The sequence below is a fragment of the Schistocerca gregaria genome, chromosome 2 (genome assembly GCF_023897955.1).
Source record: "Schistocerca gregaria isolate iqSchGreg1 chromosome 2, iqSchGreg1.2, whole genome shotgun sequence".
Lineage (NCBI taxonomy): Eukaryota > Metazoa > Arthropoda > Insecta > Orthoptera > Acrididae > Schistocerca > Schistocerca gregaria.
In genome coordinates, this window is record NC_064921.1 from 431,488,594 (window position 1) to 431,506,283 (window position 17,690).

The 17,690-nt window shown below is 46.3% G+C and overlaps 1 protein-coding gene across 1 annotated transcript in view; it reads right to left on the minus strand.

Annotated features, from left to right (window-relative positions):
- LOC126335818 (gustatory receptor for sugar taste 64e-like) overlaps window positions 1-17,690 on the minus strand; it is a 94,487-nt gene that overhangs the window by 10,859 nt on the left and 65,938 nt on the right. Inside the window, exon 4 of the mRNA XM_049999283.1 lies at window positions 5,950-6,129. Coding sequence (XP_049855240.1) covers window positions 5,950-6,129 — 180 coding nt within the window. The remainder of the gene's footprint in view (window positions 1-5,949; window positions 6,130-17,690) is intronic.

The window sequence follows — 17,690 nt, forward strand, 5'->3', positions numbered from 1 at the left end:
TTGCTCTTCTTATCGCTATAAACACGCCTCCCCCTTCACTGTCCAGCCTGTCTCTGCGGTATACATTCCAATCTGAGTTTAGGATTTCATTGCTGTTTACGTCTTGTTTCAGCCAACTTTCTGTCCATAGTACTACACGGGCGTTGTGACCGTTTATTAATGAGAGCAGTTCTGGGACCTTTCTATAGACGCTCATGCAGTTTACTATTAGCACATTATTATTGTTATTCCCTGTTGCATTTTGCCTACTCCTACCTTGCCGCGTCTCAGGAGGCGTCTTGTCGGGCCTAGGGAGGGAATTCTCTAACCTAAAAAAAAAAACCATGTGCACTCCACACGTACTCCGCTACCCTCGTAGCCGCTTCCGGCGTGTAGTGCACGCCTGACCTTTTCAGGGGGACCCTACATTTCTCCATCCGATAGCGGAGGTCGAGAAATTTGCACCCCAGCTCTCCGCAGAATCGTCTGAGCCTCTGGTTTAAGCCTTCCACTCGGCTCCAAACCAGAGGACCGCGATCGGTTCTGGGAACGATACTACAAATAGTTAGCTCTGATTCCACCCCGCGAGCGAGGCTTTCCGCCTTCACCAATTCCGCCAACCGCCTGTACGAACTGAGGATGACCTCTGAACCCAGACGGCAGGAGTCATTGGTGCCGACATGACCAACAATTTGCAGTCGGGTGCACCCAGTGCCTTCTATCGCCGCCGGTAGGGCCTCCTCCACATCTCGGATGAGACCCCCCGGCAAGCAGACAGAGTGAACACTGGCCTTCTTCCCTAAGTGGCTGCATCACCCGCCTAACGTTGGAGTTCCCAATAACTAATAAACCCCTCCCCCCGTGTGCCTGTTCGGACCTTGCTGACGGAGCAGCCACATGTCCACTCACAGGCCGAGCGGGCGATGCCACACGGCCAGCCTCCACATTTACCCTCCGCCTCGTGCGCCGCGAACGCCGCTGAACCCGCCACTCCCCTTGGGGAGAGGGTGGCCCAACCGCGCCCGGTACCCGCGAAGATATCTCGACAGCAGGGACAGTGGGTGAAGCATGTAACACCTGGGGTGTACCTTGCGACGCACCAGACTCCTCACTGCCGCTACACTCCGAGGCAGCAGCCTGAAGACGGCTGACCGCGGCCATCAACACGCTCAGCTGTTCGCGAAGAGTGTCCAGCTTCTCCTGCGTCCTTACACAGCAGTCACACATCCTATCCATCCTAAGAAATCAATTTACTGCAGAGAGTTAATCAACTTTTAACTAGACTGCTAATTCACTAAAGGCGGCTGATTGTTGACTGAACTGTGGTTGCTAGCCACTCCTTGTAGAAAACAATGAAAATAGCACTACCTGTCTCTGGACTGTATTCAAAACAAACACTAGCACTACTGGCACTATGGCTGACTAAAGGGACTCTCTCTGACTGTTTTCAAAACAAACACGAAATCTATGAAACACTATTAATAGCACTCGACAATTAAAACTTCCTAAAAGCAAAAACACACGGAAGAAGAAGTGACAAGTAAGAAAAATACAGTTCATACTTAAATTAAGGTAGCTCGCTGCACAGCAGACGTGAAGCAGACGGCGGTTAGGGCGACTCTGAAATGGATACGGCCGGTTACTTTCCCTATCCTAGTCCAGTCCGAGCTTCTCCAGCATTTTCGATGACTTCGTCTTTGGTGAAACTTCCGACACTACTCGTACTTTCTTGGTTCACCACCACCGGCCTGAGTGGCCGAGCGGTTCTAGGCGCTACAGTCTGGAGCCGCGCGACAGCTACGGTCGCAGGTTCGAATCCTGCCTCGGGCATGGATGTGTGTGTTGTCCTTAGGTTAGTTAGGTTTAAGTAGTTCTAAGTTCTAGGGGACTGATGACCAGAGCAGTTGAGTCCCATAGTGCTCAGAGCCATTTTTTCTTATAAATGTTCAATACGTGCACCTTAAGTTATGCGGCACACATCCAACCTGAAATACAGCTCCTTCCACGCAATAGCCTCCTCACTTATGTGGCACAACTATGGGAAATCATTAGTAAGTGGCTGAACGTACACACCATCGTTTATAAAGCACCAATGGAAAAAAATCGGATCGTGTGAGGTCAGGAAAACGTAGACGCCAGCGGAAAACACCATTGTCGTTGCGACCTTTAAAACCAATCCAACAGTCAGGGTCTCCGACGTTGAACCACTCTCGTACAAAGTGATGCCAATGGGGAAGGGCTCTATCTTGTCGCTAAGTTCTCGGGTACATCTTCTAACTGGGGAAACAGCCATTCTTGTAACATATATGAGTCACCTCTATTACATTAGCTTTAGCGAAAGAAATTTTCCGTATACTTGACGTCGAGAACCAACGTAGGAGACCATTAGTTTGTGGGAATCTCTTTGATATTATACAACTTCATGAGGATGTTCTGACACCCAGATAAGAACATTATGGGTGTTACGGTGCCCGCTTATTTCCATGTCCGTGTCGATCTTAGTGCTGAGTTTTCACTCAGACGGCGCTATGGCGTTAGGCGGTTGTTTCCGTGCGTGATCCCTGGCCGCAGCTTAGCTGGAGGCGTGTGAGGAGGAAAGAGGTGGCTGCCTTGGCGTGGAGACAGTTCTGCTCGGCTGGGGTTGTTTGCGTCTGGACGCCGAGTGGGGCCCGATCGGAAGACCTGACCGTGATTTTACGGTTAATAGTGTGGACAGCGGCGTGGTGTGCCGTTTAACTTGATTCGCAAGGGGAGCAAATTCTCGCCTGTTGTAGTTTGTCGAGCCTGAGTTTGAAATACCTTCTGTGTGCGGCGGGAACTCATTTCGTCCTCCTGTCTTTCCGTCGCTGGGATTACTATCCTCATTTACCGTCCCATGGATGCATATCGATGGGGTACGCTGCTCTCCGTGCTCTACTAGACACTGGTGATGGAAGTGCGTCGTTCAGCGTCGCGTTAGTCTGGGTGCTTTAAGTTTGATCTTCAAGTGCATAGTCCTCGAGTGGCACTCCTTAGAGTTTGCCTTGCGCAGTTGGATTGGAGTTTACTTTGCCTTGTGGTGCTTCCGCTTTCCGTTAACGAAGGTTAAGCTTGATTCGGCACTCCGTACGGCGCTTGGCACCTCAGCAGGCGGGTCGGAGCCACCTTCGCGACTAAACGGAAGCCTTTGGTCTGAGAGGTCTTGTGTTTTACATATTGTTCATAAATTGTTGTTTTGGTAATAAGTTGGCTGATGTTTCTTATAGATTTCCCGACATTTGGTCTGTTGTCCTCCCCGAGCTACGACTCGTTGTTTCAAAAGTCGGTCCTTGTTTTGGCTTAGTATTATTTTGGTTTACTGCCTGGTGGTTCTGGGAGTACGCCGGGTCGGTGTGATTGTGTTGCATTTGGTATGGGGCTGTGTGCTGGGAGCCGTGGAGTACCATTTGTGTGAACTGCTTCACTGGGGAGTACTGATCTGGCCATTCTTGGTCCTCTACTGTATGAAATTATTTTATTATTATTTTAAAGTAACATTATTAGTTAAATGATTTAATTCTTGTTGCGCTAATTGCAACTTGGGTACCCAGAAATTTAGTACTGTAATTATGGAAGATTTAATAGTGGCACATGCCCCTTTACCTGTTTCGTAATTTGTTAATTACCGAAAGGCCTTAAGCTCACAGGCACATGATGTGATTTTCTTAAATTATTGTATTTTTATGTCATGTTATTGTTTTTTTAATTTGCTGATCACTGGTGTACTGTTCCAAGTATTAAAATGTTTCAGGTAGCTATTACTTGGGTTGAACGCGCGGAACCGCAACGGGGAGAGTAGTTGCGTGCCTTACGTCTCCGTTGTTGGCGCGGCCTGGTGTCCGTTCTTTATTTTGGTGCACCTGAGTTAAGTATTGTGTTGCCTCCTCCCTGGCGGCCCCGTTGTGTGTTTCTCATAAACATTTCCTTCAAGGCATTTGAGTTAATTTTATGCTAGTATTATTTTACTTTCTTACATTGGTAAAATTGTGCGGCCTTCATTATGCACACTGTTTGTCATAGCGGAGTTGATGTGTCGTTGTAATTTCTTAAACTCCATTGTGTGTGCCCTTCGTGATACATATTGTTTGTCATAATAGATTCGAGTATGGCAATTATAATGTCTCATATAACATGATGTGCGTGTGTAATGGTGCAATAAATGGATGATTCGTATTTCTATTTTTGACGCCCTTCATGCCTCCTTTCTTGTCCCTATTGGTACGCTATCCTTGTACTTGTGTTAGTAAGCCACTTAAATGTTAGCTTGCCTCATCAGTGAACACCAAACGATGAAGAAAGTCATCTTATCACTGCAACCGTTCACTTGTAACGTACAGCATAGTTACGTGCCTATAAAGCAAGTACCGCCTGCACCCGGCAAGGGCGCATGTGCAAACGTCTTCTTAAAACCCTCCATACTGTCGTCTTTGGCAACTGAAGTTCAAGACTTGCTTTCTGAACATAATTCTTATGATTACTAGAGTAAGATGCTGTGGCAGAATCAACATCCTCTTCAGACACTGTTGGTCCCCCCTTTTACTTTACACACACACACCCTGCCGTGTCGAATTCATCATTTCATAGGCGGATGTATTTGCGAAATCTGGCATTACAACTACACTTTAAACGAACTTCACACTGAACTGATATTGCGGATTCACTCTTAGTAAACTGCAGAACACAAAACGCTTTACGCTCAGGAGTCGCCATTTTGCGATGCGGTGTTGCAAACGCTAAAACAACAAAGCAGTACACGCACATGCGCACATCTAAAATTGTTTGAGTCACTCTTTGAATGTGACCTTGAAACTACACTCTACAACGCTTACAGTCCCTTCTAAAATTTATAACTGGGACTTTCTTCTATGGATATCATGTGTTACAAAATATATTCATATCGCTAAAAGACAGCTCAGAAGATTGTGGTGTGATGTAACACAGTTTTTCCAGATTATTGAAAGTAAATCTTTTCTCAGGCGTTCCGTCACCCATTTTAAGCTTCAAACAACACTAGATAGTCTCTTACTCTCCAGTGCAGGTACATAACCCAGAAGAGCACCCGCCAAGGCTCTCTTATTTGGTATTGCGTTGAAACCCACCAGTGCCAGTGGCTGTCCTAAAGTTGTTAGTAATCTGAATTCCAATGCTCCAGTTTCGGGGAACGAAAACTCCAACCAGAAACAGCTCTAGAGCCGCTCGTCATTTGGCACCAGTCATAAAAAAAAGAGCTTAGGGTTTAACGTCCCGTCGCAACGAGGTCATAAGTCACAAAGCACAAGCTCTGCATAGGGAAAAATGGAATATGAGACGGCCGCGTCCTTTTGAAAGAAACCATCTAGGTATGTAGGAAAACCTAAATCTTTGTGCCCAGATAGTTATCAGAGCCATCCGAGTCCATTGCACACACTGCAGCCAGGCGGCAGGTGTAGCTCAATGAATGCCAGGGACGCAGCGAGCATTGTACGTGAAGCAGTGTAATACGTTATAATGTAGAAAACATTATAACGCGGAGGATTTACAGGTAATATACTCCAGCACGTTTTCATGGGAGATTTGACAGGAAACGGCCTTTGGATTAAAAAATTATTGGCAATATCTTTCAGTACTTCTATCTAGAGCCATTCTTAATTACTTCTTGCTAAAAGTTCATAACAACTAGGAAATTTCCACATATGTCTTCTATCTTTAGAATAACCGTAGAAAACAATTTTTTTTAAAGAGACCTGAAGACGTACAAGTCAGAGACTGATGCAATGCCTTTTGGGATACTTAGTAATGCAGAATTACAACTATTGCATTACTTCGTATAAAATGTGCACAATCTTTGGAAATACGTCAGAATAAAATTACTGTATACATCTTTGTGTACTAAAATATGCTTCCAGTTTATTCCAGTTACAAACTTACAAGTTGTAACCTAAAATGTAAGAGACCAAGAAAAAAATTACGTACCCAGAGCTGTGAGCATCAGAACACACGTGATGATATAAAAGAGCTTTGGCAGGCGTGGATTGAAACTTGGGACTGTTGCATCCATCGCCCACCACTGGGCCATGAGATCCGGCCATCCTCGTGCAAGTTGTACAAACAGAAGAGAGGTAAGGACGTGGCACATGAAGAACACACCTGGTGCTGGAAAAACACACACAGTTCTCGTGAGAAAGAATACAAAACTGTAAATCGAGGCACTGAAATCATTCTATGCACCATAAGAAACACTCCATTCTACTATGTCTACCCGCATTAATGTGACCACATGTCAAACACCTGGATAACCAAATGTTTCAGAGTGAATCGCTGTGAGACAAGAGAGTCAATGGGGTTCTGAAAGGTACCGACAGGGATGTGGAGCCATGCCATCTCCAGTACCGTGATCAGATGAGATAGGTTTCTCGGTTGAGGATCCATGGTGCGAACAGCCCGTCGAGATGGCTCCTCAGATCTGTGTGACACGCTGCATTCTCCTGCTGGTAGATAGCGTCGTGCTGAGAAAAAACAAAGTGCATGCAGGGGTGGACATGGTCTCCAAGGATAGATGCATATTTGCGTTTATCCATTGTGCATTCCAGAACGACGAGATCATCCAAGATATGCCACGAAAACAATCCCCAGACCATAACGCTCCCTCATCCGACTTGGACCCTTCGGACGATTGTTGCAGGATGTTTGAGTTCAGGCGTTACATGCTGTACACGCCAATGGCCAACTGTCGTCTTAAAAGGCCACCTGTTGCCTCTCAGTGGGCGTCCAGTTGCAGTTTTTCTGTTTTTTTTTTTTTTTTTTTTTTTTTTTTTGAGGGGTGGGGGGGAGGGGGGTCATCAGTTGTCTCACTGGTTGCTGCAGCCCGTAACAAATTCCTCTCCTGTGCCAACCTCTTAATCTCAGAGCTGCACTTGCAATCTACATCCTCAATTATTTGCTGGATGCATTCCGATTTCTCTTTTCCTCTACAGTTTTTACCCTCTGCAGCTACCTCTAGTACCATGGAAGTTGTTCCCTGATATCTTACCAGATGTCCTACCATTCTGTCCTTTCTTCTTGACAGTGTTTTCCACTTATCCCTGTCCTGGCCAATTCCTCAGATAACCTCCTCATTCCTTATGTTATGAGTCCACCTGATTTTCGACATTCTTCTGTAGCACCACATCTCAACCGCTTCGATTCTCCTCTTTTCCGGTTTTCCCACAGTCCACATTTCATTATCATACAATGCTGTACTCCGAACATACATTCTCAGAAATTTCTTCCTCAGATTAAGGCCTATGTTTGGTACTAGCAGACTTCTCTTTGCCAAGAATGCACTTTTTGCCAATGTTGGTATGCTTTTATGCCCTCCTTACTCTGTCTGTCTTGGGTTATTTTGCTGCCTAGGCAGCAGAATTCCTTAAATTCATTTACTTCGTGATCACCAATTATGATGGTAAGTTTCTCGCTGTTCTCATTACTTTCGTTTTTTCTTCGATTTACTTTCAATCCATATTCTGTTCTCATTAGACTGTCTATCCCATACGGCAGACCCTATAACTCTTCTTACTTTCAAATGGGTGTGAGCACTATGGGACTTAGCTGCTAAGGTCATCAGTCCCGTAGAACTTAGAACTACTTAAACCTAACAAACCTAAGAACATCACCCACATCCATGCCCGAGGCAGGATTCAACCTGCGACCGCAGCGGTCACGCGGTTCCAGGCTGTAGCGCCTAGAACCGCTCGGCCTCTTACTTTCAATGGGGATAGCAATGTTGCGGTAGTGGCGTGCAAAATCCAGCCTTCATCGCCGCTGAACAGCAGTCACTGCAGCTGCATGAGCCATGTGCCTGCTACGGAGGACCATACACAGCAACTTTCGCTGAACTGTCACTGAGGAGACACTGTTGATAGCTCCTTGGTTCATTTGGGTGGTGAGTTGCTTAACAGTTGCGCCTCTATTCGCCCGTACACACCTCCACAGTCGTCATTGATCCCTGTCGTCTATGGCCTCTGGTGCACCACAGTTACCTTAACGCCAGTTTCGAAAAGCGCCATTTTGCCATGTACTTTAACCACAGTGTCATGCTAACAGATTACGAACTTAGACGTTTAGGAAATGATTCTGCCCTTTTCCTGAAAGCCAAAGATCATGTCCTTTTGGATTTCAAATTAATCGTTGCTTTTCGAGATTACGACAGCGACTGTAGTGTTTCCTGCGCCCCCTCTACATCCTTTATACCTCCTCCACTGCTAATGCTGCCATCTGTCGTCTGCGAGTGGTTATTGCACGTTCATGTAGATCGTATACTGCGGTCACATTAATGTGTAATTACTATAACTTTTCTGTTGTTGTTAAGAAGAGCGTAGTATGGACAAGAACAAGATATCATTCCTCAATAATATAAAGGGCGTTCAATAAGAAACGAGACGGATTCTGGAATGCGCGAACCGGTGACAGGAGGGTAATATCGTGGAGTGTGTAACGAGGTATGGTTCCGACCAGAGCGTGGAAGTTTACAGCCCATCGCTAGAGAGCACGGGTACACGTAACGGACTATACAGAGCTAGCAGCAACATGCATCAAACATCCAACCAATTGCCCAAAACCTATCCCCCCGCATTAAAGACATTAACCACTTCCTTCACTGACTTTTCGTCAGCCCCACACCTTCACCTCCTGGATTCCCGCTGATCACTGTTGAAGTCACCTCGCTATACACCAACATCCCTCATGCCCTAGCTTTGCCATTATTGAACAGACCTCTCCCACATTGCTTCAGATTCCAAACCCACCTCATCATTCGTTACACATCTTCGCAACTACACTCCTGGAAATGGAAAAAAGAACACATTGACACCGGTGTGTCAGACCCACCATACTTGCTCCGGACACTGCGAGAGGGCTGTACAAGCAATGATCACACGCACGGCACAGCGGACACACCAGGAACCGCGGTGTTGGCCGTCGAATGGCGCTAGCTGCGCAGTATTTGTGCACTGCCGCCGTCAGTGTCAGCCAGTTTGCCGTGGCATACGGAGCTCCATCGCAGTCTTTAACACTGGTAGCATGCCGCGACAGCGTGGACGTGAACCGTATGTGCAGTTGACGGACTTTAAGCGAGGGCGTATAGTGGGCATGCGAGAGGCCGGGTGGTCGTACCGCCGAATTGCTCAACACGTGGGGCGTGAGGTCTCCACAGTACATCGATGTTGTCGCCAGTGGTCGGCGGAAGGTGCACGTGCCCGTCGACGTGGGACCGGACCGCAGCGACGCACGGATGCACGCCAAGACCGTATGATCCTACGCAGTGCCGTAGGGGACCGCACCGCCACTTCCCAGCAAATTAGGGACACTGTTGCTCCTGGGGTATCGGCGAGAACCATTTGCAACCGTCTCCATGAAGCTGGGCTACGGTCCCGCACACCGTTAGGCCGTCTTCCGCTCACGCCCCAACATCGTGCAGCCCGCCTCCAGTGGTGTCGCGACAGGCGTGAATGGAGGGACGAATGGAGACGTGTCGTCTTCAGCGATGAGAGTCACTTCTGCCTTGGTGCCAATGATGGTCGTATGCGTGTTTGGCGCTGTGTAGGTGAGCGCCACAATCAGGACTGCATACGACCGAGGCACACAGGGCCAACACCCGGCATCATGGTGTGGGGAGCGATCTCCTACACTGGCCGTACACCTCTGGTGATCGTCGAGGGGACGCTGAATAGTGCACGGTACATCCAAACCGTCATCGAACCCGTCGTTCTACCATTCCTAGACCGGCAAGGGAACTTGCTGTTCCAACAGGACAATGCACGTCCGCATGTATCCCGTGGCACCCAACGTGCCCTAGAAGGTGTAGGTCAACTACCCTGGCCAGCAAGATCTCCGGATCTGTCCCCCATTGAGCGTGTTTGGGACTGGATGAAGCGTTGTCTCACGCGGTCTGCACGTCCAGCACGAACGCTGGTCCAACTGAGGCGCCAGGTGGAAATGGCATGGCAAGCCGTTCCACAGGACTACATCCAGCATCTCTACGATCGTCTCCATGGGAGAATAGCAGCCTGCATTGCTGCGAAAGGTGGATATACACTGTACTAGTGCCGACATTGTGCATGCTCTGTTACCTGTGTCTATGTGCCTGTGGTTCTGTCAGTGTGATCATGTGATGTATCTGACCCCAGGAATGTGTTAATAGAGTTTCCCCTTCCTGGGACAATGAATTCACGGTGTTCTTATTTCAATTTCTAGGAGTGTATATAGTGACTCACAACTACTTTTCCTTTGAAGCGAAAGTATCCAAATAAATTGCAGCACAGCTCTGGGCACCTGCATTGCGCCGGCCGCGGTGGCCGAGAGATTCTAGGCGCAACAGTCCGGAACCGCGCGACTGCTACGGTCGCAGATTCGAATCCTGCCTTGGGCATGGATGTGTGTGATGTCCTTAGTTTAGTTAGGTTTAAGTAGTTCTAAGTTCTAGGGGACTGATGACCTCAGATGTTAAGTCCCATAGTGCTCAGAGCCAATCTGCATTGCAACTCCTACTCCAATCTGTTTATGTGCCATCTACAGGGAACTTTTCTAGTCTCTTAAAACTTTCAACTGTGTTTGGTTAAGGTCCATTAATGATATTTTCGTAATCTAGACTCAGGGCCAAGACACCTTAACCACATTCCTGCACAACCTCAACACCTTTTTTCACTTCATCTGGTCCTCCCGTACCCCATACTCCACCTTCCTGTATGTTGACTTCCACCTCACTGACAGATCCATTCAGAGCTCTGTCCACATTAAACCCACTAACCACCAACAGTACTTGCATTTTAACAGCTGCCATCCATTATACACCAAAAAATCCCTCCCATATAATCTAGTCACCTAAGGATGACGCATCTGTGATGACGATAAGTCCCTTGCCTAGTATGCTGATGGCCTTACAAAGGCCTTCAAAGACAGGCAGTACTCCCCAGACCTAATCCACAAACAGATTTTGTGCCTTACCCTCACTTACCCCCAATTCTTCCACCTCTCCCAATAATCAGCTACAAAGGAGCACCCCCCCCCCCCCCCCCCTCTGTCACTCAATACCACACCAGGCTGGAACAACTGAATGTATCCTGCACCAAGGCTATGATTATCTCTCATCCTACCTTTAAATAAGTGACACCCTACCCCAGGTCCTTCCCATCCCTCTCTAAGTGGTGTTCCGTCGCCCATACAGTCTGCAAACATCATAGTCCATCTCTATACCACTTCCACACCCAGCCCATGATAAAGGGATCATATCCTTTTGAGGGACCAAGGTGTAAGACCTGCCCCACACATCCACCTAGCATCATCTACTACAGTCTTGTTACAGGCATATCCTACCCCATCAGAGGCTGGTCCATCTGTGAAAGCAGGCATGTCATACTAACTCTGCTGCAAACTAGGTGCAGCATTTTTTGTTGGTATGATACCAACCAGCTGTCGAGCAGGATGGATGGTCATTGCCAAACTGTTGTCAAGAACAAAGATGAGCACCTGTTGATACAACATGCAACTAAGCACAACATGCTCAATTTCGATGGCTGCTTCACAACCCAACCCATGTGGCTCCTTCCCTCCACCTCCAGCGTTTCTGAACTATGCAAATGGAAGTTATCCTTACAACACATCCTACGCTGCCATAATTGTCCAGGCATCTTCTCAGTCTCAGGTAGCCTACTGTCCGCACATCCCTCACCCAACAGTTTCCCCTTCCTCCATTCTGTCACCCCCTCCCAATTCACATCCCCACGGACCCTTCAGCGTGAGCTACTTCCAGCTGGCTGCTACAACTACACCTGCCACCTTTCCCCCTACACTCCTAGCCAGCAAACCGGCCTCCAAATCTACATCTAAATGAATACTCTGCAAATCATATTTAAGTGCCTCGCAGAGCGTTCATCGAACCAGCTTCACAATTCTCTATTATTCCAATCTTGTATAGCTAGCGGAAAGAACGAACACCTATATCTTTCCGTACGAGCTCTGATTTCCCTTATTTTATCGTGGTGATCGTTCCTCCCTATGTAGGTCGGTGTCAACAAAATATTTTCGCATCAGAGGGGAAAGTTGGTGATTGTAATTTCTTTAGAAGATTCCGTCGCAACGAAAAACGCCTTTCTTTTAATGATTTCCAGCCCAAACCCTGTATCATTTCTGTGACATTCTCTCCCATATTTCGCGATAATACGAAACGTGCTGCGTTTCTGTGAACTTTTTCGATGTACTCCGTCAGTCCTATCTGGTAAGGATCCCACACCGCGCAGCAGTATTCTAAGAGAGGACGGACAAGCGTAGTTTAGGCAGTCTCCTTAGTAGGTCTGTTACATTTTCTAAGTGTCCTGCCAATAAAACGCAGTCTTTCGTTAGCCTTCCCCACAACATTCTCTATGTGTTTCTTCTAATTTCAGTTGTTCGTAATTGTAATAACTAGGAATTTAGTTGAATTTACGGCTTTTAGATTGGACTGGTTTATCGTGTAACCGAAGTTTAACGAGTTCCTTTTAGCACTCATGTGGATGAGTTCACACGTTTCGTTATTTAGGGTCAACTTCCGCTTTTCGCACCATTCCGATATTTCTTCTAAATCGTTTTGCAGTTTGTTTTGATCTTCTGATGACTTTATTAGTCAATAAACGAAAGCGTCGTGTGCAAACAACCGAAGACGGCTGCTCAGGTTGTCTCACAAATTGTTTATATAGATAAGGGGGAACGCCAAAAATTACTTCCGTTTTACTCGATGACTTTCCGTCAATTACTACGAACTGCGACCTCTCTGACAGAAAATCGCAAATCCATTCACGTAACAGAGACGATATTCCATAAGCACGCAATTTCACTACGAGCCGATTGTGTGGTACAGTGTCAAAAGCCTTCCGAAAATCCAGAAATACGGAATCGTTCTGATATCCCTTGTCAAAAGCACTCAATACTTCATGTGAATAAAGAGCTAGCCGTGCCTCCCTCCAAGCCACTAGTTACCCACCACCAGTCCCTCTCCTTACCTCCTGTCTCCCCTCTCCTTTACCCACCCCACCCAACACTACCCCACCACAAGCAGTCCACATGTCGCAAATAGCATTGACACTGTCAGTATAGCTGACACAATTTAGGGGGATAGACGTGTGTATGCGTTTGTGAGACAGTGTATGTGTTTGTTTGTGTAATCTGGGTCGTCAAAGGATAACTTAGAAACCTAGCAAGTTCTCCGTCTGTTGTATGTTCCTATCGACTCAATGCTTCTGCTTTATGGTGAGTGGTCCCCTTTAATGCTTAAGTATTTACATTCTACAAGAACTTCCCTACAACATTTGCATAAGGTACGTTGGTATGCTGGCGAAAGGCCATTTTGCTTGTATACAGAGTGAACTAGAATGCTACTGCCAAAATTGCGGAGGCTGTCCACGGATGTTTTCTGAGTATTTTGGTATAAGACGCTCGTAGTCTCCAGTGGTTCGTTACAGAGTAATTTCGTTTGATTTCTTACACCTTGTATCGGTATTGCATTGAAAGCATCTGCACAACGGCGAAAATGTCGGCGGCATGCGCTTGTTCCACTCGCTCATGGTATCTGCTGTTGACAAGAGCAGGGTCTACTTTACTTTTGGTCCTCAATCTTGCGTTAAGTACTGAACGGTACAGTCTCGGGTTGGTTTTACCGGCAGTGTTGGTTGTACGTTAACAGTAACAGATGGCAGTATGGATAGGTCTACTGATGAAAAATCGGCCTAATTGCATGTCATATATGGGTTCACTGAATACAATGGAAAAACGGCAAGACGACGATATGCTCAGCCGTTTCCGCTGCGATGGCAGCTATATAAAAGCAGTGTTGCATCCTCACATAGACGCCCATGAAATACCGGATCCTTTTGTATTATTACGTCTTGGTGGTTGAATATTACAGCTCTTTCCTTGTTGTAAATGTGTTTTCATAGAAATAAAAATAATTCTAGTAATAAACGTATAAAGTGGTAATGACAATATTACTTTGCGACGAGCGAACGGAGACCAGGGTCGTTATACCAAAACACTCAGAAAATGTCACTGAACAAACTCCGAAACTTTGTCGACGGAATTCTGTTTCATCCTGAATAGATGACATGAGTTGTACATAACTCTCCCACTCTAGCGCTACGTGACTTGAAAACCATGTGGCTTAAGAACATGAAAACAACTTCTTTATAACAATAATTCTACATCTACATACATACTGTGGAAACTGCTGTGAAGTGCATGACAGAGATTACTTCCCGTTGTACCCATTTAGTAAGTTTTCTTGATGTTCCATTCACGTATGGAGTGTGGAAAGAACGATCGCTTAAATACCTGAATGGACACTGTAATTAGTCTAAACTTATTCTTGTGATACCTACTGGACCAATATGTAGGTGATTGTACTACATCCTCGATTCATTATTTAAGGCAGGTTCTTAAAACTTATTAATTAGGATTGCTCGGGATAGTTTGCTTCCATCTTCAAGCGTCTGCCAGTTCAGTTGTTTCATCAGCATCTCCGTAACACTCTCCCACTGTTCAAACAAACCTGTGACCATTACTGCTGTCTTTCTCTTTTTCGGTGAGTATCCCCTGTTAGTCCTGTCTAGCACAGGTCCCGCACACTTGAGTAATATTCTAGGATGGGTCGCACAATTATTTTGTATGCACTCTGCTGCATATACTGATTGTTTCTACCTAGCATCCTCCCAATGAACCGAAGTCTGCCCCTACATTACCTATGACAGCCAGCCCATGTGATCGTCCCCCTACAGATTGTTACGCTCAGGTATTTGCATGCTTTGATCGATACTAGTTGTGACTCGTACCACGTAACTTTTCGTTTCGTAAAGTACACAAGTTTACCTTTCTAAACACTTAAAGCAGGTTATCAATCCTGTCACCACTTAGAAATCATATCAAGATCTAACTGCATATTTGTATTTTTTTTTTCAGGCGTTACCTCGTTATAGAGGATTACATCATCTGCGAAAAGTCAGAGAGGGTGGGGGAGTAGGGTAACGGTGGCGACAGGGAGGTCATCCGGCTACCCCTTAAATTAACCACGCCAGGTCGGTTAATAAACGTGCAGGCCGTGCTACGATGCGTTACAAACGCACAAAAAAGGAAGAGGAAGACTAGTGGCAATGGTGAGACACAAGGCACTGGCAGGCTGAAGGGATCCAATACCTGCCAGTTCAGAAATGAAAGGGTTTACAGACAACAACCATAATGCAAACATTTCAACTCGGTTGATTTTAAATTTGGATGCAAGTGTCGGCTCTGAGCACTACGGGACTTAACATCTGAGGTCATCAGTCCCCTAGAACTTAGAACTACTTAAACCTAACCAACCTAAGGACATCACACACATCCATGTCCGATGACTGCGTATCCGACGGAACAGTCAACCTGTTGTAAGACAAAACGTGGCTCATTTGATCAGGCGATATGTTTCCGTCGACGCACGAACCAATCTCAATGATCTTGAGCCCACTGCAATCGTAACTGAAGACGTCGTTGGGTATGCACTGGGAAACGTGGGGGTCATCTGCTGCCGACAAGGGAAACTTCCCATCGCAGCCCTCTCAGATTTAATGGTAGGATGGCCCAATGGACAGTCCGTCACAAACTGAACACAGATCAAACATGAAAACAGGAAGAAGCTGTACTGAACCGTGAAAAAGAAGCAAAAGAGAAGCAGTGAACGGTACAAGCTTAACAAAAGCTATTATGAGTGAATATCATCATCCGTACCGTCGTGGTTAGATGGACACAGTGTTGGACTATGAAGCGCACGAGCCGTGCACAAACCTCTCTCGTGCCGTTTACTTTTTTCACATCATTAGAAACTTTCCGTCCGGTCATGGAAATGTTTGTTCTCTTTCAGTGGATTTGTCACTTGTCATACTATACATTGGTTATAGAATATGAGTCATGTGGTAAGAATACGTCACCATCGCAAGTAAACGTCATGAGTAGGTGAGCAGGCGAGATATGACATAGGCGTCTCACAGAAACGAAAACAACAAGTGAACAATTTGAACTGCTGGCCGGTGTGGCCAAACGGTTCTAGGCGCTACAGTCCGTAACCGCGCGACCGCTACGGTCACAGGTACGAATCCTGCCTCGGGCATGGATGTGTGTGATGTCCTTAGGATAGTTAGGTTTAAGAAGTTCTAAATTCTACGGACTGATGACCTCAGCAGTTAAGTTTCATAGAGCCATTTGAATTTGAACAATTTGAACTATGTTTTAACTAAGGAATTCAGTGTCAAAAGTTCCAAAACGAAACGAAAATCTAAAAAAAAATGTGTTTTTACAGAGCGCAGAGAAACGGCGTGATTATGAAACTGTTGAGTTCATTTGTTGCAGCTTATGGGAGAAACTACTAAGTTTTCATCATTCCCTTGGGAATGATCACATCTTACGAACACCAAAATCGGGCAAGGAGGCATATCTCACTCACTTGCCAGGCGTACAAATTAGGTGCTTCGGTAAGAGATGCCCATCATATGACACATATACTGTCACTAATGGTGTATGACACACCAGATGTGTTTTTCGGTGGAGGATTCGGCTAACTTGGGGTCTTGTCATCAAAAGTTTGCGATTCCCATTCGAAAGCCAATTCCTTTCGCTGTTGTGTAGAATCATCAGTTATTATAGGTCCTTCCTTAAACTTCGCTGTTGCAAACGAAGTTACATCACGACACAGACACAAATTTGAATACAGCGAACAGCGAATGAAAAAAAAAATGCACGATGGATGTTTGAACACGACTGCCCTCCGTTGCAGACCAACACTGTCACCACTTACCCACGACGCTGTTACGCTGTTGCTGTTGTATTCTTCTCTATATTGCACTTCTACTTGCACCGTTCACTGCTTCTACTATTTTTTTTTTTCGCAGTTCAGTAAGCCTTCTTCCTGTTTCCATGCTTGGTCTGTGTTCAGGTTTTACAAGCTGTGCGCTGGCCTCTCTGACCACAAAATCTGGGTGGGATGCGGGGGAGGGGGGGGGGGGGGGATCCTGTAGGAAGTTGCCCTTGTGAGGTCCATGTTCAACACTGTGGGCTAAACAGTGTGCTCCGTGACACATGTGCCTGCACCAGCATTGTCTTCTGTCGTTAGATCTGCCGCAGATCAACGCCTTGTCCTGCTTCACAGCGCGATCAAGCCACCGATCTCGACGTTGTGGGACGAGGCGTGTCGATATCCAACAGTTTATCGCCTACTCGTGGTTTCACCGTCCTTCAACCAGTTTTAATAGATGCCCACGACAGCAGCTCACGCACAACGACTAACTGCGCCGGTTCTAAGATTGTCGTTCACAGGCACCTTAGCATAACGATATGCCCTTTGTCAAAGTAGCTTATGTCAGAGAATTTTTCCATTTGCGGCCCATATGGTCCCTCATTTGTCAATGCTCCGACAGCGTCACGTGATACCAAAGCAACCCTGCAGCATTCCCGTCACGCTCTCGGCGGTGGAGATAATGCTCATCAGTATATTCATCGAGCTATTCTAAACAACTGCGAGGAATGTTTCTGTGAAATATCAGATGACTGAATAGTACTGCTCATATAATGCATAGCTCTAATTTTGCATCTACATACCTACTCCACAAACCACTGTACAGCGCATGACGGAATTTACTTCGTACCACTGCTAGACTTTACGTTTCCTGTTCCACTCGTGGATGGAGTGA